Genomic DNA, 23,454 nt, shown 5'->3' with positions numbered 1-23,454 from the left:
CATGTGCAGTTCAGAACCGAGCCCCAGTGCTCAGGATATGTGCTCGTTCAACATCATCAAAGCTACAAAGGGAAAAATACACTATTATACCTTTTAAACGGTGGCAATCCTCCTCAAACAGTCCCTGCTGAAAGTAACTTACACACACGATAGAGTCTCTAAGTTAGCATGCTAGCCCTAAAGTAGCTTCCTGGGCGTAAACACATCCGTAAGATTCTCCACATTAACGAGTCATTGCTAGCTAATTGTGCAGTCTTTGCACTGTGGAGACGAACGCAAACGCAAACTCAGTCGCAGTTGCCTGAAGTGCTCACAGACAGAGCAAATGCCCGATGGCGGGCGCTAGTGAGGTAATGGCTGCTGGTTTGAAGCGTGCAGCAGAGGTCAAAACTCCCTCCGTCTGCATTGCTGCGGGTCAGAGAGAAGCGTGTGGTAAAATCAGGCATGGTTTCCCCAGGTTAGCTCACGGGGCCGCCGTCGCTAGTGTCCGCGCAGCTGCAGCTGTTTGCCGTGACCTCAGCGTCGCGTGGGCTTCCAGGGCGGGGGGTTTCCTGGCTGCGCTGGTGTCTGTGGTGGAGCTCTTCCCATTTGGCACGATTGGCCTTGATCAAATCAACCATCGGCTGTAGTTTAGGGTTTAATTTGGCAAAAGTCTGGAGAAAGAGAGAGAGAGAAAGAGTTGATTTTCGTTATGATTAGTTAGTGTTTAGAATTGAAAATAGTAGGTGTAATGGTGCGTTCAAGTCATCTCGTATAGATCGTATTTACGAGTTGAACGCACTTGAACGCCACCACAATGTCGTAAATACCAGTGGGGAGTTCGGGATTTTCTTTAAGCCCCGATCTGTACGAGTTGGGGGCGTGTCAGTGATTAACATGGCGGAATACACAATATGTAAAGGTATTTAGCTGTGATATTGTCAGGCTTTTCTATTTACAGAGCAGTTAGCTAATCGCCAACACAGAATATGATAGTATTATAATATAACAATGCAACATGTAACGATGAGTTGCAGTGGCTTCATAAATTATTTAAAAACATAAAAATACAAAGTACACCTGATGCACATTTCTTTGTTCTTCATTTTCTAGAACAAGAGTTTAATAACCTTACTGTATTTTTGTGTAATTAATTAAGAGAAAGTACTCCGCCATCTTGCTCCGATGAAAGTGACTTGAACGCACATGTCGTTATAAGCGCGACTTCCCACCTCGTACGTACGAACCTCCCAGGAGGACTTGAACGCACCATTACTCTCCTACTTTCACCAGTGAAGTTAAAGCTACAATATGTACGATTTTTGTAATAAAATATCCAAAAATCACTTGCACAGTGTGATATATTTCCTGCAGTTGTGTACTTACAATATCCCAAAGGTTCCCAAAGATTTTTAATTTCAGAGAAATTCCAATTTTAAATAATGGCTCGTACTTGCCGCCCTGTCCCACTTTTCACCTTTCAATGAAGTAATATCCGCGTTATCCCTGGTTTCCGCTCATAGTAACCATGGCGACAGACGTGGACAACTGCGTTACGTCTAGCGAACGCTCACGCTGTTGTTGTTTCGTTCAAACATTATGGACCATGGCAAGCAGACTTTGGGACAAAAGGAGAACAAAAACGAGGATCAATATCAGCGTGGCGTTTTCGAGATGCCAAGAGCTAGCGTCCGCGACTAACTTCGACTTGACAGAGACACGCAGAGGTGAGCAAATGTACATAAAACGAATCAATGATGAAATGTTAGAATATGATCAGTATTTTATTCTAATGTTGATCTAGCTTACTGCTAATCTCATACAGCCAACAAACTAACACACAGAATAACATTTTAACTTTCAACACACTCAAATGCAGTTTAGTGCGTAGACCAAGTGAAACAGCGCTGCGTTACCTCACAAGTTCCATTCGTCTAATAAACTGACCTGTGTGAGTATGTTAGTAATTCAACACTTGCGGGTAAGTTAGTTCGGTAGAATGAAATGCCCTCATTCCTTTATATCCGCGGGACTCGCGCTGATATCTGACTCTCATTAGCAATCCTGACCGTCATGTTAAAAACCATCCATAAACATTATTAGATCCATCTGCATGACGACAAGTTCCATAATTCCGCTTATGCGTCATCAACCGACGCCTTTGTTATTGTAAGAGGTTAGCGACCCCTAGCGGCGAAAAAAAATTACATAGTGTAGCTTTAAACGGTTAGTTCCTAAAGTGAAAATTCTGTCATCATTTACTCACCCTCATGGTGGAGACTTTCTTCAGAACAAGGCTGAAGATATTTTTAATGAAATCTGAGAGATTTTTGCCCCTCCATTGACAGATATGCAAGTGACACTTTGACGCTACAACAAATTCATTTGAATAAAGCGGTTTAGTCCACATTTTCTGAAGAGATTCGATTGCTTTATATGATGAACAGAACATGCTTGAGCTTCTGTTTACCAGAACTGATGTGAGTTGATGAATGTTTATATGTGAATAAAAGCCTAAACTCAATCTGTTCATCATATAAAGCGATCATGTCTCTTTAAGAAAATTTGGACTAAACCACTCAATTCATATGGAATAGTTTTTAAGATCTCTTTATGAACGTCTTGAAGCGTTAAATTGATAGTTGTGTAGCTGTAAATGGAGGGACAGAACTCTCTCAGATTTCATTAAAAATGTTCTGAAGATGAATGAAAGTCTTACGGGTTTTGGAACGACATGAGGGTGAGTAAAGGATGACAGAATTTAAATTTTTGGGTGAACTAACCCTTTATTTGTCAGAGATTCTGTACTCTGTCAGAAGATGTGTAATAGCGCCCCCTATCTTATAACAGCGAGGAGTAGTAAAGGATCAGTGGAAAACGAGAGGAACAGAAGAGAGAGAGTATGGAGGGTCAAGGCAAAAATACTCCCACACATTTCCTGCTCTCCCGCAGAGTGTGTGGCTGACAGTATTCTTTAACACACACACACACACACACACACACACACACACACACACACACACACACACACACACACACACACACACACACACACACACACACAATTTAGAAATCTGCCCAATTTCTCATTTAATTCATCTATATAATTCATATACGCAGTTGATTTGTAATAGTTTGACTGGTTGGTTAATATAATTTTATACATGTGGAATTATTTGCCAGGTTTAAAGGTTGAAAAAGGCAGGAGATTCAATTCAGAGATTTAATTAGTGGCAAGATCCGTTTGTAGTGTTAGTGATTCGATCCAAATACACACCCTTTTAAATTCACATCTGTAGACCAGAATATCAGAGACACTGGTCTGGACTCTTTTGACTTGAGCAAGTAAGTAGCCCTCTAAAACACCCTAGCAACCACTTAGCAAAGCAATGCCATAGCAACCAGCCGGAGAACCCTAGCAACTACATATGAGAACACATTAAAGGGATGCTCCACTTTTTTTTGGAAATAAGCTCATTTTACACCTCCCCCAGAGTTAAACAGGAATGAGAGTATAGCTCCTAGCCATATCAGCCTAGAAAATCGCAACTTTACATTTTCCGTCGGTCTTAGTACACGATGTAACTACAGAAGAGTCAAGTTTTAAATAGGAAAAATATCGAAACTCTTAGGTCATTTTTTTGAGAGAGATGCTAATGGTCTTGTCCATTTCAATGATCTATGCTAAGCTATGCTAAAAGTGGTACCGCCATTTTCTTCGGTGATAGCGATAGCGGTGTATATCCCTCCTTCGGCCAATGTGACTAATGCTTGTGGATATATTAATACTGTTACAGCCAGGATACAGTTAAAATATCTGGTGATTTTAACCAAGCATCTCTACATAATACTCTCCCCACGTTTACTCAGTATGTGGACTGTGATACGAGAGACAATATAATCTTGGACTTGCAAATGTGAAAGAAGCCTGAAGATCTTCACCGCTTCCTCCACTGAGACGATCGGATCATAATCTTGTTTACATTAGATCTGTTTATGTGCCGGTTGTAATGACGCAACCGCCAGTAATAACAGCTGAGATATGGTCTGATTCAGTCTATGAAACATTGATGGATTGTTTTGAAACAACTGATTGGGAGGTTCATTGATGAGGACATTGATAGCTTAACTGATCGAGTGCATTAAAGGTTATATTAACTTTTGTGTTGATAACACAGTACCTCCCAAAAAGATCAAATGTTATTCAAACAACAAGCCTTGGGTCACCTCTGAGTTAAAAGTATTATTAAACCAGAAAAAGAGGGCCTTTCTAGTGGGTGATAAGGATGAGCAAAAGATAGGTTATTAAAAGTAAACGTTAGAGAGGTGAAAGGGAGTTATAAGTTAAAACGACACTTACAACAAAAGACCGTGAGAGAGGTTTGGAAAGATCTAAATATGATGGTTAAGGAGAATTAAGATGAAGAAATCTCCAGGTCCTGATGGTATTAATCCTAGAGTCCTTAAGTCCTGTGCGGATCAGATCTGTGGGGTGGTTCATTATATTTTTAACCATTTAAAGTCAGTATTGTGTGGTGCTGAGGATAAACTACAGTTTGCTTATAAAACTGGTGTTGGGGTGGATGATGTACTTATTTATCTCTTGCATAAATCTTTAAGTCATTTAGAGACCCCGGACAGCACAGTCAGAATTACATTCTTTGACTTCTCTAGTGCATTTAATACTATTCAACCTTCACTACTACGAAGTAAGAAAATGTTGGAGTACATCAGAGTATGGTCAATTGGATAACTGATTATTTCTCGAACACCGTGTCCTAACCAGACGCGATGCGACAAGATTCCAACGACAAATCATTAGTCTGTCCACAGTAGACGCGACGCGACTGCGAGATGCGTCAAAATCAATCAAAACCCGCAGCCAATCAGAACAGTGTGTGGGCGGAGTCTCGCGGCGAGTGCACGGCACCAGAGAGTAATCTTGACGGCAATCGCAAGAAAATGGATAAGTAGCTACATTATCAAATTCACAAATATTACACAGGGGGTAATGTTTCGGAAAACACTGAAGCTTCCCTGGGCGCCGCCATTGATTAGCCGACCATCACCTGCTGTTAGCAATCCATTGACTCCCATTCACTTTGGCGTCACTTTGACAGCGAATAACTTTACATCTGAGGCGTTTAAAGACCATTATTGTCCATTATTTATTTCAAAAGAAACACGAAAATGTATAAAAGGCTCCATTACCTTGTATCTTATGTTATGGCCCCAGTAGAAGCAGTTTTTGTAAAAATAGGCTAACGATTGCGTCATAACCACGCGACTCTCTGTCGCACAGTAGAGAGATTACCGTATGGACAGGAGGAGAAGCTCGCGGGCAATCGGGGGGACGTGGAGGCAAAATGGCAAAGTAATTAATCAGAATAATTAGCAAAAGTTTCTCCTGCTCCTAGCTCATGGACACATCCTACTCACACTCTCCGTCTCTGCAAGTTTCGGAAGGGAATGATTCAGATTTCGCTTGGCACAGCTACTAGAAGACAGACGGGTTGCTCACGTCACATCTACGTCGTAAAGCTCAGTTTGAGTCTGCGCAGTACGCTCGACCATCAGCAAGTGAGTGCTTCTAATTGACTTCACCTTTCTCCGCTGAATCCAATGGGGTCGCTGTGTCCATTTCTTTTACTGTCTATGATATTACACCATTTAAACATTATTAAAAATACATAGGCTACTGAGTTACTAAAACAATCTCTGTCAAATAATACACTTGTTTGTTCACAGTTTGAACGTTCTTGTTTCCATTTGTTTAATTTCAAGATCTGAGGTGAATTATCCATTGTTGCTTTTACAGCTACAAAGCTGGAGCATTAAATGATATTCAAAGTCACATTACACACTTTTGACATTAAATAAAGCACATAAACAGTACCTGAGATTATCATTAGCCGCGTTTCCATTACCCTTCAAATTGCGCAAATTGAAATTGCGAATTGAAAATACGCCCAATGAAAACAATTCAATTTCGCAAAAACTCCCATTTATTGCAGCGAAACTGCAATGGAAACAGTTTTTGCGCATTTACAGTCACCTGACTTAGAAGGCGCGGTGTGTTTGGACAGAATACGAGACAGTTCTTGAGATTCTAGGTTTTGAGGTTTTGTGCTCGTGCACGGCTGCACGCGAAGTCGGAGAACACGAGCGCAAAACCTCACAACACCCTCCCCCTCTCGGTGATTGGTTGGAACACTATTTATTTTGGTTTTGAGTGGTTGGTGAAACCAATTGATTTTGTGTGCAGATCTCAGAGCCTAGGCTGCCTACAGAGATGCATTTTTTTGACGGCATGCTTATGGGGCGGGCAGCTAGCGGATTGTTAGGAAAGATTAGATGAATGTGATCATTTATGTTTGGGACTTTTTTGGGCCTGAAATCGCTGATACAACCTTTAACATGGAAAAGATACCTATTATCGCGCGTCACGGCGCGTGTAGTTAGGTCACGGTGTAATAGACCACAGTATGTGAGGATGCAGGACTGTGTGTCTCAAGTAGTGAAGTGCAGCACTGGAGTCCCTCAAGGAACCGTTTTAGCTCCCTTTTTGTTTACTTTTTATACATCAGACTTTAAGTTTCTAAATCCTATCATCTCCAGACATTTTCTGATGATTCAGCAATAGTTGGCTGTATAACGGACCATGATGAGAGTGAATATAGAGAGCTATTAAAGAGTTTCGTGGACTGGTGTGAGAAAAACGGTCTCATAAATGCTAGTAAGACAAAGGAAATTGTGGTTGATTTTAGCAGATTTCCTCAGCAAGTGGTTCCAGTAAATATACGAGAGTCAGAAGTTGAGATTGTAACTTACAAGTATCTGGGTGTATATTTGAACAACAAGCTCAACTGGTCTGACAATACGATGCAAGTCTATAAGAAGGGCCAAAGTCAATGTATTCATTTGTTAAGGCGACTGACTGAGATACTTTGGGGTTTGACTTTGGGGCTAAGACCTTCTCTAGTCTCATCTGTGGTCTTGTTCTTTATCACAGGTCGGGGAGGGGGACCGTTGGAAAAGGAGAAGAATAAGTAAATTAATAAACTTATAAAGAAGGCAGGATCTGTTGTGGGGATTGTGTTACCCACCTTAAAGGAGATAGTGCAGGACAGAATGATTGGGAAATTGTTTTTTATGATGAATCATGATTGTCATCCCCTTAATGAAACAGTTGGAGCTATTGTGAGTACTCACAGCTCAAGATTACAAGATTACACTCAAGATGAATTCATCTCCGCTGTTACAAGGAGCGCTTTAGGAAGTCTTTTTTTCCAACCGTAATTAGATTGCATTATACAAGATGATAGACTATATTCTAGGATTACTTGGTTGAATATAATCATAATGCTTTGCGAAATTGATACTGGAGAATAAGTCTTGCTGCTGTTGTGAATGTTGTTTAAGTTTTCTATTTAGTCATTTTATTGTTGTGCTGCTGTGACATGTAAATCTCCCCCTGGGGATTAATAAAGTTTATCAAATAAAATAAAATAAAATCAATCATCAATGTATTGCACTGCATTATATGTTTTACAACTACAGAGCTTTGATCATAAATCTAAGCATTTAAATATTATCTTACTAAGAGATATCATTGCCAGATATAAAGTGATGACTGATATTTATATCATTTTATAGAAGTAGTCACTATACTGTTTAAAATCTCATTGATTTACATTACAAGCATCAGAATTTCGTATAGATATCAGCATCTGCACCAGATTGCGTAGTCTGAGCCTCTGAACAAACCTGAGCTGTCTTTCTCCTCCATATTCTCACTACATCAGACTATATGAGCCATGCAAACTTTATAAATATTTTGTCTAAATGTGTCTAATTACAATAAAATTATATTTTTCAATAATGATATATTATTTCATATGTCAGGCATTACAGGGTTAAAGTTGAAGTTCAAATAGCACTCCAATCCCTCTATTAATATAATATTAATATCAAAACATTGCTGTGTGGTGTGAGCATCCAGACCACTGGAGAGCATCGGGCCGGATCTGTGTTCGACTAAACCACAGAAGATTTGGGATTTTATTTTTGCAGTTTCATTTGATGACTTTAGTGCTGCTACTTCTGCTTTAAGCTACTTGTATAAATATGTATTTTTTTTATATAGTTTGGGGGAAAAAAGGTGAAAATGTTTCCTGTTGGTGATGCATTGTGGGTCGGCATTACCTCATACAGCGGCGCACAGATTCCATCAATCCACTCCAGCTGAAGCCCTGGCAGCTCGTCCTTACGGTTTCGGTCGAAAATCGCCTATCACACACACACACACACACACACACACACACACACACACACACACACACACACACACACACACACAAAATTAATAAATATTTGTTGAACAAACCTGCAGCAATGTTTAGGAGTGTTCAAAAGCACTGAAGTGGCCTCTTTAATAATATACTTAAGAGTTTTAAGTGCATGCAATTAAATGGAAATGTATTATAGTTTAAAATTATGTTACATGCAATTAATTGAACTAGAGTGCTTTTATGACCGACTTTAGTAGGACTTAAGTACATATTTATATGTAATTTAATAATAACTTTTATTGTCTTTGAAATAAGGTTAAAGTTACTGCTGAATGTACTGACAAGCATTTATAGTGAACTAAAATATACTTAAATGTAACAACAACCCTTTCCAATATTTTGAATTTGGACTGCAGTACCCATTTTAACCACTAGCTGTCAATATTACACACTGCACCTTTAAGTGGCCTTTTATTTCATTAATATATCTGCAATATAGTTTTTAAAAATATATACGTTTAAGATTTGATGTACACTACAAATGTAAAATGAATACAATTAAGTGCACTTGTTTTTCACGTGCACCATCTGCTTCTCAGATTCTTCTCTGAGCTCAAACACTGAACTAGGATCTACGCTCATATATCAACAAGTGTCTTATCTGTGTCTGTTTTTAGTAACTGCATGAAAAACAACTAAATGAAAAATGAATCGCCATTAAGAGTCCTGAGATTTAAAAGAGCAACCTCTGAGCATAAACAGACACTCGAATGAAATGTAACAGCAGAACCTTCAATACTTTTAATTTAATGCAATTCTGTGTTGTAGCTGATAATGCCTGTGCTCCTTTCTCACCCTTTGTACGTATGAGTGTGTGTTTGTAAGTGTGTGTGCATGTGTGTGTGTGTGTGTGTGTGTGCATGTGCGAGTGCGCGTGTGTGTGTGTGTGAGTGTGCGTGAGTGTGTGCATGTGTGTGTGTGCATGTGTGAGTGTGCGTGAGTGTGTGCATGTGTGCGTGTGTGCATGTGTGTACGTATGCGTGTGTGCATGTGTGTGTGTGTGTGTGTGTGTGTGTGTGTGTGTGTGTGTGTGTGCGCATGTGCATGTGAGTGCGCGTGTGTGTGTGTGTGTGTGTGTGTGTGTGTGTGTGCATGTGTGTGTGTGTGTGTGTGTGTGCATGTGCGAGTGCGCGTGTGTGTGTGTGTGTGAGTGTGCGTGAGTGTGTGCATGTGTGTGTGTGCATGTGTGAGTGTGCGTGAGTGTGTGCATGTGTGCGTGTGTGCATGTGTGTACGTATGCGTGTGTGCATGTGTGTGCTTGTGTGTGTGTGTGTGTGTGTGTGTGTGTGTGTGTGTGCATGTGTGAGTGCACGTGTGTGTGCGCGCGCGCGCGTGTGTGTGTGTGTGTGTGTGTGAGTGAGTGTGTGCTTGTGTGAGCGTGTGTGTGCGTGTGTGCGTGTGTGTGTGTGTGTGTGTGCGTGTGTGTGTGTGTGTGTGTGTGTGTGTGCATGTGTGTGTGTGTGTGTGTGTCTCAGCACGGGCTGCAGCAGAGCGATAGAGGCTCCGTGTGTGAATATATCATGCAAACACCCACACACTCTGAGCAAAAGACTGAGACTTTTAACCTGAGGCGAGTGTTTCTACAGAAGCTTCAAAGCTGCGCATCTCAAGACCTCAGTGTTTCCTGCAGACTCACAATCCAGAGCAACAGGAAAAATACTGGGAAAAACGCTAGCATTTCAATTTCCCTTTTATATACACATACACACAATTAAGAATTCATTCCTACGACTTATTCATTCATTCCCTCGTTTTGGTTTAACTATAAAGGGAACGGATTATTACATCAAGAGGGAACAAATTCTTAATTTATGACGATGATTTAACTCAAACGAATTCAGGGCCACATGACTGTCCTCGTGTCATGTGTGGATCTCAGAACACAAGAACACAGGCAGCGTTTCTCCAACACATCAGCAGGTGATCAGATGTTTAAAGCGTTGATCTCACCGAGGGAGTCAGCTTCAGCTCGGAGCGCTCCCGGTCTCCCTGCTCGAAAAACTCACTGGTCACCAGTTCAGCGACCTGTGAGAAAGCAGAAGACACGCGTTAATACACCAGTGTCAGCTGGGCTATCTAACTATTATTCACATGCTATTGAATTCATTTTTTTCTATTTATTAATATCTTTATTGGCTTTTATTTTAATATTTTCATTTTATTTTCAGCTGAAATTTATTTAAATGGTATTTTTGTTATGTGCGTGTTTTATATTAATATTTAGCTTGAATTTATTTTTATTTGAGTTTTAGTAATTTTAGTACTTCAATTTAAACGTGTACTTCTGTCAGTGGTTACACTTTATATTAGGTGTCTTTAACTACTACTAACACCAACAAATATATTATAGTAGGTGTAATTACAGAAATTAATTAGAGCTGTAATTATATGTTTGTATTAAATGTAAGTACAATGTACTTAATATAAAGTGAGACTCGGTTACTTGCCAAGGCAACCTTTTTTCATTTTCGTTTAAAGGTATAGCAGAGGATTTTTTACTTCCGGGTGGATCACCTATACTATTGGTCCTCCTGATTGTCAATCATTCTGGTGAATCAATCAAACTTATTCAAAAAGTGGAGAGGGCGGGTCTTATCTAAAATTCGGAAAGATCCTCCACTATACCTTTAAGTTTTTCATCTGATATTTAAATTTTATTTCAGCTCACCGGAAACTATTTTTAATCGTTTTAGTTTCAGCTAAGAATAACAGTAATATTAATTTCCATGCTCAGCTGTGGTGTATTGTGGGTAAGAGCGCCTACCTTGCATGAAATCTCCCAGGGTTTAGTGACGGCACCCAGATCACATGCTGTCATCAACATCGACCTGCCACAGGATCACAATCAGTTACAACCAGGAATTTACAGGCATTGTGTGTGTGTGTGCGTGCACCATGCTCATATTTGTAACTGACCTGCACATATCTCTGTGTTCCTTCACATTCCAGTTGTATTCCCCTTTATTCACTAGCTCAAAGAAGGCATTTCTGTTCCTGTGAATGGAAACTCGATGAGCTCTGTGCAGTTCACTCTCCTGCCACATGGTGGCAGTACAGGGTCAAGAGAGTTTATCACATTTCCTACCAACATCACCAAACCACTGCTGCAATGTGAAGCAGGAACGTTTAACACACAAGCACACATACCAGTTTTAAGCTCATTTAAAATATATAATTAAAAAAAAATATGACAAAAAGGTTGCATTTCTAGTCACGAGAGGGCATGACCACTACATTAAAGGCCTGTTCTTTGACATGTTGTAATGTGGTGAGAGCAAAGCTCAATATATAGTATTTTTGTTATAATTATTATTAAGAAAATAATGCTTAATCTGTGCTTAATCTATTGTTTATCTGTGTAACTGGTGAAACTGTACTACCATACAAAAGTTTGAGTTCTGCTCACCAAGGCTGCATTTTTTTTTATCAAAAGTACAATAAAAACAGTAATATTGTGAAATATTAGTGCAATTTAAAACAGCTGTTTTTATGTGAATATACTTTAAACTGTAATTTATTCCTGTCATCAAAGCTGAATTTTCAGCATCATTACTCCAGTCTTCAGTGTCACATGATCCTTCAGAAATCACTCTAATATGATGATCTGATGCTCAAGAAACATTTCTGATTATTATCAATGTTGAAAACAGTTGTGCTGCTTCATATTTCTGTGGAAACCTTGAAAGTTCAAAAGAACGGCATTTATTTGAAATATAATCTTTTGTAAAAGTCTTCACTGTCACTTTTCATTAATTGAATGCATAAATATTTCTTACTGATCCCAAAACCTTTGACTGATAGTGTAGATTTGGCACATGAATATTGAATTGATTTGCGGTGAGAAAGGCTATTATTATTTGCACAAGCGCAGCAGAACTCACTGGAAGTAGAGCGTTAAGTCTGTGGCCAGTATGGACTGTTTCAGGAGCTGCATGAGTTCTCCATACTCATGTGAAGACAGATTCGAGAAGATATTGTGACCCTAGAGAGACAAGGACAAAATTAAATTATTATTTTCATTCCTTTTTGTGTCATTAAATATTGTTTGCATTGAAGGCGTTTGATAACCTGCACTGATGATGGTCATGTGTGGTAGTGTGACCATGTGTATTTATCAAACAGAAACAGGTGCTTTTCAAAAACGCTGTCGTCCTACAGTACGTCAGGATAAAAAGTGGGTTTGTGTGTGAATATATAACCACACTTGACATGTAACTCTGAGTTCAAGCCACCCACACATGCTTACATCCGAATGCCTGATTAAAACTGATAAACTGATATCTAAAGTTTACACAGTGGCTGAGCCCTCATGCTGGATTCAGAGAAACACATTTCATTAAAACACACACTACACACATCCGTTTTTAGCTTGAATATTATTTTCTAAATGTTGTCATTGAGCTCAGATCCCAGTTTTACTGCAGTAAGGCTGTTTACACCTGATTTGTTAAAACGGTTCGATTTGCACTTGGCCACATACTCCACAAAATGAACATGAATCCGATCTTCAATTTCCGCACTATATCCAAGTTTAAAGGCGACATATTATTCCCCTTTTCACAAGATGTAACATAGGGTGACCATATGTCCTGTTTTACCCGGACATATCTGGCCAGGATTTCGAGATCGCCCAAAATGCTCGGGATTCGTCTTTTGCTTTCTACAGTCACCATTCATTATGTTTACATTATTACGTTATTTGACACTGACACGTACGTGCCAGCTTTGCAGGTCATGCATTCTGATTCACACGGATCCCGATCGAGACGAAAACACAGGAATTTTCTTAGCAATGCTTACACGCACATCAACCGATCACTTGTTTAGCGTTCATGTAAACACTACATTCAGATTAACCAATCGGAATTAATTCAGTACTACTGAATCAAAAGGTGTACATGTAAACAAAATGAATGGCGACGAGAAAGCAAAAGCCGAATCGCGGATATTTTGGGCGATCTCGAAATCCCGGCCGGACATGACCTGGAATATGGTCACCCTATGTAACATAAATCTATGGTGTCCCTAGAATGTGTCTGTGAAAGTGCACAGATTAATGACGGTAATTTTATAATAAGATCCCCTTCCTACGTCAGAAGGGGAGAGAAATCTGATCGGCTTATTTTTTGACATGCTTGCAGAGAAAGACTTATGCCGAGTTCACACTGCACGATTTTCAAAGTAGTCTGTTCTTGTCACACTGCGTGACTATCCGGGGTAACATTCAGTTGCTGGTTTGTTCACACTAGGGATGGGCGGATCGATCCTGAAGTATCGATACTTCGATACTGACGTGGTATCGAAAAGGATCGATCCTCACATAAAAATATCGACCCAAATGTGTGTGTTTTTTTACCAGTAATTTTTTATCAATTTATCACGCAATTCAGTGCGTAAAATCAGCTTCTAAGTGGAAAAATAAGCGAATGTTAGCGGATAATTGTGTAGGATAGAACTTTTTCTCCTAGTCATCTGGATACAAGACGAAACCAATCAATCACAGAGAGCGTTTGATGCTGGTGCTTCACTGAGCTCACAGGCCCAGTGCATTAATGGGAAACGAAGCCTTGCTTAGATGACAGAGAAGGGAGTTATTTCGCAATAAACAAACCAAAAGTGTACATAACGGTTCAAAATGTTGACGTCAGTAAGATTTTTTAAATTAAATGAATATTTTTATTCAACAAGGGTCGATGCATTAAATTGATCAAAAGTAACAGTCAAGGGTTTTACACTGTTAAAAAAAAAATCTACTTCATATAAATGCTGTTCTTTCAACTTTGTTCATCAAATCAGCATATTAAAATGAAATATCATCATGACTGGAGTAATGATGCCGAAAATTCAGCTTTGATCACATGAATAAATTACAGTTTACTATGACATAGAAAACAGATAGCCTATGTTAAATTGTAATATTACAGTTTTTACTGTATTTTTGAACTTTGAACATTAGACTAGTAGGCTAGTACTATAATTAGGGTATTTTTGTAAAAGTCACTGACTAATTACAGGTGAGTTGAGAGCACAAATCACAAAATATTTAGGCCTAGTAGTCATGAAAACGTATTCAGATTTAGCATATTAATGATGCATTCACCTCATAAATCATATGACACACTGCTCTAGCACAGGAAAGTGCATACAAGTTCAAGTGCATGCTTTTAAAATGAAAAAGTATTGGTACTGGCCCTGTATTTACCACGATGCATCGTCGACAGGAGGAAGAATCGCCGACAACTTCTGTCTGGTCCACAAACTAGGTTTTGCAACCAAACACACGCGAGAAGCGATAAGGAAATAACGCAAAATCTCACGTGCGTAAGACCGCAGTTCTCGCGCGAGACTGAAATTGTTATTAAAAATTATAGCCTGCAAGAAGCTTGCGATCCAAATTGTCTGTGCACTGATTTGCAGCGAAAAGGAGAAAAAGAAAAACATATTATGCATGAGGAAATGGCTGGGAAGACAAGGGGAGCAAGGACTGTGTGTTCTGCAAAGAGAGTTGGGGGTAAATAAATAATTTTGCAATGTGCTGCTGTTGCTGCTGGTCAAGCAAATGTTTGTGCTTTGTTTCTGTTTGATATAATTGTAAATATATCTATTAAAATACTGATATTGTGGTCTATAACTCCTCCCTGAACATCCCGCTGCCCTGTATCTTGCTCTCTCATTGGCTGTAGGTCATCACCGATGTACTTTTCAGTCAGAACACTTTCACACAGCAGGATTTTGAATCGCCGACAGGTCCAGATATTTAGCATGTCAAATATCTCACGGGTGTCGGCGACTCATCTGTGATTCTCTCAGATTGTGTCTTTGATCATTCACACTGCGTGATTGTCACTCACGTGAACGAGCACCGATTTGCCTATGATTTCGGGAGTAAAATATACATATGTGCTTCAACAACCAGATGCATTTACACTTGTCCAGTTTCATCTGGAATGCGTCTCATACCGGATTTATATCCGTCTCGAATGCCTTTTTCGAAGGCTTTTACACTTGGTCTTTTCACGATCAGAGAAAACACATGAAGTGACCAGGTTTAAACAGGCCCTTAAGTTCTGCTTTTCAGTAACTGCAAGGCATGATGGGAATCAAGATAGGCTATATCTCTCCCTACTGTACCAGATTAAAGAGCATGGCGACTGCTACCATTTCATTAAGGAACGGTTTAATTAACACTTGTATGTCGGCTGGTCAGCGAACGAGCTCTTCCCCAGAGGAAATGATGGCCGAGGCTCATTTGTATGCAAATGACAGTAACGCAGATAAACACTGTATCTGTAGAAAGCAATTATTCACAGTCAACAACTGTCAGTTAGCACAGGCTGTCATTTATTCACCTCTCTCTCTCTCTCTCTCTCTCTCTCTCTCTCTCTCTCTCTCTCTCTCTCTCTCTCTCTCTCTCTCTCTCTCTTATCTGCCTTGTTATCTAGTTTTCTGTGGCTACACTGGTTTAGTTTCTATGATGTATTCACTTTATTATAGTTTTATTATGGTTTAAATTCTAAATGAGAATGGATTACAAACAGTTTACTGTATATTATGACAAAATTTCTAGAATGGAATTTATTATTCACTGTATTATAGCTTAAGTTCGAGAATGGACTGATTAAGTTCTAAATTAGAATTAGTAATTGTATTATGGCTTAAGTTATAGAATGGAATTGAATGTAATGTAAGTCTGTATAATAATAACAGTTTTTTTTATAATATTTAAAAAAGGTGATAATGGATTGTTTACCAACAGTATTATGGTAAACTGGTTTATATTATGGCTTAAGTTCAAGAATGTTATGTTAGAATGTGCAGAACTGTACAAGTGAATTGTAGATTTGTAGACTACAGAATTGTAGTTCTACAATAGAATTGATTATAAACTGCTGTATGGCTCAGACTATATATCTAAAGTTATAAATTAGAATGCATTGTTAACTGTATAATGCTTAAGTTCTAGAATGATACTTGTTTTTGTATTATGGAATTGTTTGCAAACTCTTTTAGTAAACTGATTTGTAAAATAGCTTAAGCTCTAACTGTACTGTAGCTTAATTAATTAACTGTTAACTGTTTGTGTTAAAGCTCTGAGATGGAACATATTGCAAACAGGTTTTAAAGTCGGCATGAAAGGGAAATTCTGACTGTGTTTTCTTCTCAATTGTGATGTAAATCGAGTGAAACGGCTTCTCCAATGAGAAGAAAATGTAGGGTGGGACTGGATTTTGTCCATTAGGAATTAGAGCTTCATGATTCTGTATAAAATTCGATTTTTTTATAAAATAGAGCATATGTGTTTCACGATTCTCCCACGATTCCGAACAGACAATTAAACAAAATAACATGTAATTTACTAGAGATTCTGTCAAAATGCTGCAGTCTATTTAAAAATCATTCTTTAAAAAAAAAAAAAACTTTTTGAACGAACAATTCAATGACAGTCACATTTTTAACGGTCACTTGTCGCCACCTACTGGCGTAACGATGTAATTGATACAATTGTTATTTGAAGCATCAAGCTACTTTCAAAAGGTGATTTGCTCTATTTTGATCACTACCGGAGACTAGTGATGGCAAAATGAGGCTTCCTGAACCACTGAGACCTCGCAGCCAATTGCTTCAGCTAAAGGTTCATTACTCGAAGCTTCATTCAGCATTGCTCACTAGTGACACCTAGCTACTGTGCAAAGAAATAGCAGACAAATTAATTCATTCTGAACCAGTGTCGCGCCCCACCCCACCCCCTCCCTCCCTCCCTCCCAATGCATATTTTATAAAAATACTTTTTATAAATAAAAATATTTAGTTGTAATGTAAATATACAAATAGATATTCATATTTATTTGGATATTTATATTTAAATTTATATTTTATAAAAATATTTTTATAAATAAAAATATTTATTTATTTATTTTGTACTCACTGTTGATGTCTGTAACCTTTCATTTGCAATAATAAAAAGACATGATCAGACATTTGTCCATTACTGTGTATAATATAAAATATGTATCTTTCTCTGTCTGAATTTACTTGTGCCGAGTCACACACATAGTTAATTAATTATTCATAAATTGTTTCAGATAGTGACAGTATGAACAACAATAGTGACACTGTGTTGAGTGCAGTGCTTATGTTAGAGGGAGTGTAATAAAGTACATTTTGTTCATTTAGCAGATTATAGATAACAGATTAAAGTAAACTGCATCAGAATAGTCCGGAAGGAAGGATTACAATAGATTTTTTATTGAGAAACAGAATTATTTCAAGTGTGTTGGGGTTTAGACGATTCCTCTTCTTGGACAAAATCTCTCTAGCCTTGGAAAAGATCCTTTCACAAGGAACAGAGGATGCAGGGGAACGTAAAAATGGCAGTGGTACAAATGAGGATATGCTTCTGTTGAGCCCAGACAGGGGAGGATTCCCTCTTTCTTGCTGGCTCCATTACCAGGAAAAAGGAAAAGTCACAAAAAACAAACAAATCCAAAAGGGCAATCCAAATCAAAAAGCAGTCCAGTCCAGATGCACAAATCCAGAGCAATCCAAATAATCTTATCTAATTAATATAACAAGACTATAATATAGCGATGCCTACTATAATAATAATATACTACAACTATTCTAACCTGATAATGTAATAATATACAGCCCTCACATATGACACAATAACGACACTGACACTGACAATGATAGTTTTCTAACTCTCTGACTCTCTGACACTACTACAACTGCTTCTACTACTCCTGACAACACCCACAAGGTGGCGCGAGTTTCGAACCGCATTTTATCCGGAAGCGACACTCAGACCGAACCGATGACGTATCCACACAAACCGAGGCCTCGTTTGTCATTAGTCACGTGATTTTCACGTTAACAACACAAGCCTCGAATCGCGGCTTCATCTGGCACGCCCACTTTTTCTCGACACACGCTCCGAAGCCTCGCTTCAAATGTCACATCACTACCGGAGACATCAGTGTTTATATCCGGACTATAAACTTTTAGCCCAGTGTTTCTGTGGTCATTTGAATTATTATAACATTGAATTATGAAATAACGTTACTGTGGGGTTGAAAACACTGTTTGTGAAGCTGTTTCATATCTATACATGACAACTGCTCTCTCTGGAACAGCAGCAGCACAAACACAGATCTGAATCACTGTGATCAGACTTATCAAAGCTTTAAAAGAAACCCAGACTATTAAGACACATAGGCCTAAATATGCTATAATTGCTCTCTCCTACAAAATACATAGTTAGAAATACATAAAATATTTTCGTTATTTAAAAAATCCTCACAGTGTTTTGCAGAATTTGAACTACGAAGGCAGCCATTATTTTTGCGCGCGCAATGCATTCTGGGTCGATGACGTGTATAGGTTGTGTCGGTTGTGTCAGAGAATGTCTAATATGGCGAGAAGTTTCACTCTCACTACACTTCCGGCTTCTGAACTGGTTGCAGTTCCACTCTGATTCCATATGAGGGCGCTCACAGGACGAGTGCAGAATGAATGGAGGTCAATGGCGGTATACCCCTCAAAATCCACTTTTCTCAGGATATAATTTTTTGTCTAGTAATTTGAATGTTGTATTCGAAAGGAGATGCAAAGAAATTACACATTGCTGGGTGTTAGATTTTTTAGACTCACTTATTTGCTTTAAAAAAGTCTTTCAAAATGTCAATGACGTCAGAATGCTGACGTCATTAGCAGAATGCTAGCGTGTTATGGGCAACAACAACTCAACCTGTAAGAAATCAAAACGACATAAGTACTCGTTCATTCAACTTTCGACCTAAAACCCATGTTGAACTTGCAAAATCTACAATCACATCTGAGATTTCTCAACGGCAATCGGGTGAAAGAGACAAATTTAGCCGTCTAGCCCCATTGACTCCCATTCATTTTGCACTCATGGCGAGCGCCCCCAGTGGAACTCTGGTGGTACTACAACCAAAATTCGGTACAATAGGGCTTAATAGGGAGTGGACAGGCTCTCCGTAGACGGGCTCTGGTTGTGTTCAGAACAGAGAGAGGTGAGCTAATGGCGCTACATTTAACTGTAGCTACATCCTAAAAGTGAATATAATGCCACATTGTGCAGCGTTTGGTTGTAATTTCCAGTCCAAAGGCAACAAGGGGAGTGATGTAAGCCTCCACTGCTTTCCAAAGGAGAAGAAAATAAGAAAAAAGTGGGAAGTTGCTTGTGGACGAGTACAACTCCCTAAAGACCCACGGCTGTGTTCCCGTCACTTCAGGTGCATTTGAGGCATTTAGTCGGCTAAAAGATCGTCTTCCGCGTAATTCTCCTGATTTAAGCCTACGGTGCGCTAGGGCTGTGACGGTGGCAGTTTTTTTACCACCGCGGTGGTAATGGACCAACTACCGGCGGTGGTGCAGTGGTTGGGGGGTTGTTTTGAAATAAAAAAACAAAACAAAGAAACAACACACTAAAGCCTATAAAGCATTGAAATAAATATACTGGTAACTTAAAGCTGCAGTCCGCAGTTTTTCCTCTTTGTCGTCATCTCTGTTCGAAATCTGCAATTGCAGTTATTCGTGGAATTATCAGCTTTACGTGTGTTGTGTCTCGGCCCGGCACAGCGCGGATGAATCCAATGTTTTGAGGAGAACGTGCGGCTGTCAGTCGCCGCCGATGTGGATCCTGGCATTCGCAATCACAGATTATACTTTCTGGAAGTATGACCAACATAAGAATTTTCACCGAAAAATGTCGTCTGAACAAGTAAGTAACATCCACTTTTGTTCTGACCAACTAAGGGAAAAAAAGCTTTGCAGTAAATCGCGCCGATTAAATATAACGATCACTTATCATATCACGTCAAACCGTGCAAATTATATTTTGTTCTCAAATTGTTCATGTTAACAACATCAGCATCGCGTGACTACATTTAATGCCCTTCCGATATTTATCCTTGTTTTCGCATGGGCCGGTTGCAGTCTCTTTTTTTCTCCGAAGTCTTTCGCGTTTTACAACGGGTGAAAGTCCAGTTGTCACTGGTGATTGTCGTTTGAACCTTTCTGGATCCGCCATCAAATTGATAAGTTTAATTATATCAAGTGCTGTGAGAAAAGGCTATAAATCTCCTCCTCCAACATCCTCACACTCATAGCCTGCTAGCCGAGACTCTTCTTTATGTGGACAGATGTGACGTAATGACGCAAACACATGCTCGAATTTCCCGCGGAAATCCACCAGTACCACTGGAGTTAAAAACATTATTACAAGCTTACCGTTTTGAACACTGGTTGGTTATGTACTTGCTAAAAAAATTATTTTGGATAATTTTTAACCCAAAAAAGCTATGGCAGCTTTAAATAATATAATAAAGTTGAATTTATAAAAAAAAAAAAAATTTCGTTTAATATTTCCACACAAAGACGCGTGATATAGCCTACCGCTCTGCGCTTTGAGAGGGATGTGGGACACAAGCAGGAAAGAGACCATCGATCTCTTTTCTGATATCTTCATGTTTTTTACTTGTTGTAAAAGGTATGAAGAGCGAATTTTATCTTCCACAAGGGCAAGGCATTTAGGCTATGTTTGAGATTGCGCTGCCAGAAAAAGCTAAACTAAAATCACCCGCGCGTGTGAAATGCGCTTTACAAATAAACTTGACGCTCCTCACCATGTCTAATAACAAGCACAAACTGTGTTAAAAGAAATTTGACGTACAAGTAAAAATGTAGGCTATCTGTCCTACAGCGTTTTTTCTACTTTACCACAGTAAAGAATACGAAAATAATAGGCCTAATTAAAAGCGAACCAAGGAAGAAACGTTTATAATCCCCTTCGGAAATGGGTGAGATGCGAGTGACGATATGGAAAAAGAAAAAAGAGATTCCACGGAGGGATGAGTCACAATTTTTTTATATTCGATTAGTTGATTTAATTATAGAATATCTAAAAGGGTTGTGCGATTATTCTCTAAAATAAAATCTCCATGTTCTGGTGCTGATGCGGTGGTGACGCGTTCATGTAACCAGATGGTGACGCTGCCAATAACGCATATAACAGCTGTCACAAAGAACCGGCAAAAGTAATGATTATGAATGTGTCAAATATAGCAAGGAGACATTTGAATTGTTTATTAATAAACTAGTGTTTTCTGTGTCAGTGTCGGCTGCAAAGATTAAGTTGACGATGCTGACTCGTCATCTTTGCAGTGAACGCGCCTATAGAGAGAAATGCACACTTCATACAGAATTCATAAGCAGAGAGTAGGCTAGTCGGTTTATTTTCGTTTTGAATTGTTTTGTTTAAAAGTAGACAATTTAAGCTTTCTATATGGAATAACTAATAGAATATTGTTAAATTCGCTGATAATCGGGTGACCAGATCGCAAACCAGAATTCAAAGCCGACAAGCTTAAAGTTATGGGCTCACGCACAACTCTCTCATTCGTCATGAATCCAAACTTTTCCATGGCTGCGATGTAACATTTAATTGCTAACCTATTATTTCTTTTGTAAACAAAGTTTTGTGCTTCACTTGTGTCATAATATTCATGTAAAACAGTATTCATATACAAACAAATTGTTTTGGCGGACCACCGGCGGTGCTACTCAGCCACCGCGGTGGTGCGATTGTCAAGTTTACCGGCACAGCCCTACGGTGCGCTCGGGTTCAAACTGAAAAGGCTGAACGTGTTCATCTCGCTACTGTCAAAACTTAGCTAGCTAGCCGGTACGTTGGAAAAACAATAAACGAAGCTGCTACAACGGCTAAGCTACAACCGGCTACAACCATAGACAGTAAAAGAAAGGCTACAACCTATACACATCACTACCCAGAATGCACTGAGACGTAAATAAAAATGGCGGCCTAAGAGTGAACGGATTTTCGGCTTTTTTTAATAAAAACAAAAACATTTGGAGTGTTTTTGTATCACCTTTTTATAGCTGACGCCCACGTTAATCTTATAAGGCCAACATGCCGCACTAGTCGGGGTTCCTTTTAATAAACACAGATCTGAATCACTGTGATCAGACTTATTAAAGCTTTAATAAACACAGATCTGAATCACTGTGATCAGACTTATTAAAGCTTTAATAAACACAGATCTGAATCACTGTCATTTAGGAATAAGATCATGTGGGTGTTTGAATTGAGATTGAGATTTTTTAATGATTAATCATGCAACTCTTGCTGGATCGTTGTTGTTTGCTAGTTGTTGTTGTTGTTGTTGTTGTTGTTGTTGTTGTTTTTTAAATGATGTGCACATATAAATCATTTATAATAAACACTGCAACATTCCATAAAACACGAACCGTCAATTTTGATTTCACTTGAGGTTTACCTCGCTCTGCAGGATCATGACAGCGTGGTTGAAGTGATGGTGCTCTAGAGTGGCCGATGTCCCGTAGAGAAGAGACAGAGCTGATCCCGTCCTGAGAAAGACACAGATGATGTTGTGTTTCTGAGGTGAAACTAAATCCACTCAAAGCTCATGTGTGCAGTGATGAAGACATGTTACACTCCAACACAGATCCTGCATGCTTCCTGAACACATTCGGCTTTAAAAAGATGGCAAACTTGAGTCTTGTTATGGGGCAGTGCTTGAGTCTCACTTGGCCTGGAAAGCGTTGTTGGTTCCTCTGTGGTCCAGATCATGGCAGACGCAGCCCACGATCAGAGCCAGAATCTCCATCTCCGTCAGAGTCTCCTGGAAGCCGGCCGTCTGCACACACACACACACACACACACACACACACACACACACATCAACAACAACAACAAAAAGTCAATTGTCTGTGATAAATGTATTGAGACAGAGGCTGAGGAACACACACACACGCTATACTTCTGAGGACCTCCATAGGCGTAATGTTTTTATACTGTACAAACTGTATATTCTCTCTCCTTACACTAACCCGACCCCTAAACCTACCCATCACAGAAAACTTTCTGCATTTTTACATTTTCAAAAATATATAATTTAGTGTGTTTATTAACCCATTTCCCTCGTGAGGATCCGCTGGCTGCTCCTCACTGTGGGTGAGCTCAGGTTTTACTATCCTTGTGGGGACATTTGGTCCCCATAATGTAATATAAAACCTGTCACACACACTCTCTCTCACACACTCACACACTGTCACACAC

At 39.1% G+C, this 23,454-nt stretch overlaps 1 protein-coding gene across 2 annotated transcripts in view; it reads right to left on the bottom strand.

Moving 5' to 3' along the window:
* pde11a (phosphodiesterase 11a) overlaps positions 1–23,454 on the bottom strand; it is a gene marked incomplete at its 5' end in the record, with an annotated part of 85,906 nt that overhangs the window by 6,245 nt on the left and 56,207 nt on the right. Inside the window, 8 exons of one of the 2 annotated variants that reach the window (XM_084421231.1) lie at positions 91–653; positions 8,185–8,268; positions 10,281–10,355; positions 11,095–11,158; positions 11,247–11,324; positions 12,212–12,312; positions 22,652–22,742; positions 22,923–23,032. In XM_084421231.1, the coding sequence (XP_084277357.1) occupies positions 459–653; positions 8,185–8,268; positions 10,281–10,355; positions 11,095–11,158; positions 11,247–11,324; positions 12,212–12,312; positions 22,652–22,742; positions 22,923–23,032 (798 nt within the window). In that variant the 3' untranslated portion in view covers positions 91–458. Of the gene's footprint in view, positions 1–12; positions 654–8,184; positions 8,269–10,280; positions 10,356–11,094; positions 11,159–11,246; positions 11,325–12,211; positions 12,313–22,651; positions 22,743–22,922; positions 23,033–23,454 lie in introns of those variants that run through there. The other variant, XM_084421230.1, reaches the window with a different exon arrangement.

Source organism: Rutilus rutilus (assembly GCF_951802725.1).
Source record: "Rutilus rutilus genome assembly, chromosome: 10".
In the NCBI taxonomy this organism is placed as follows: domain Eukaryota; kingdom Metazoa; phylum Chordata; class Actinopteri; order Cypriniformes; family Leuciscidae; genus Rutilus; species Rutilus rutilus.
This window is presented reverse-complemented; position numbering and strand designations above follow the sequence as displayed.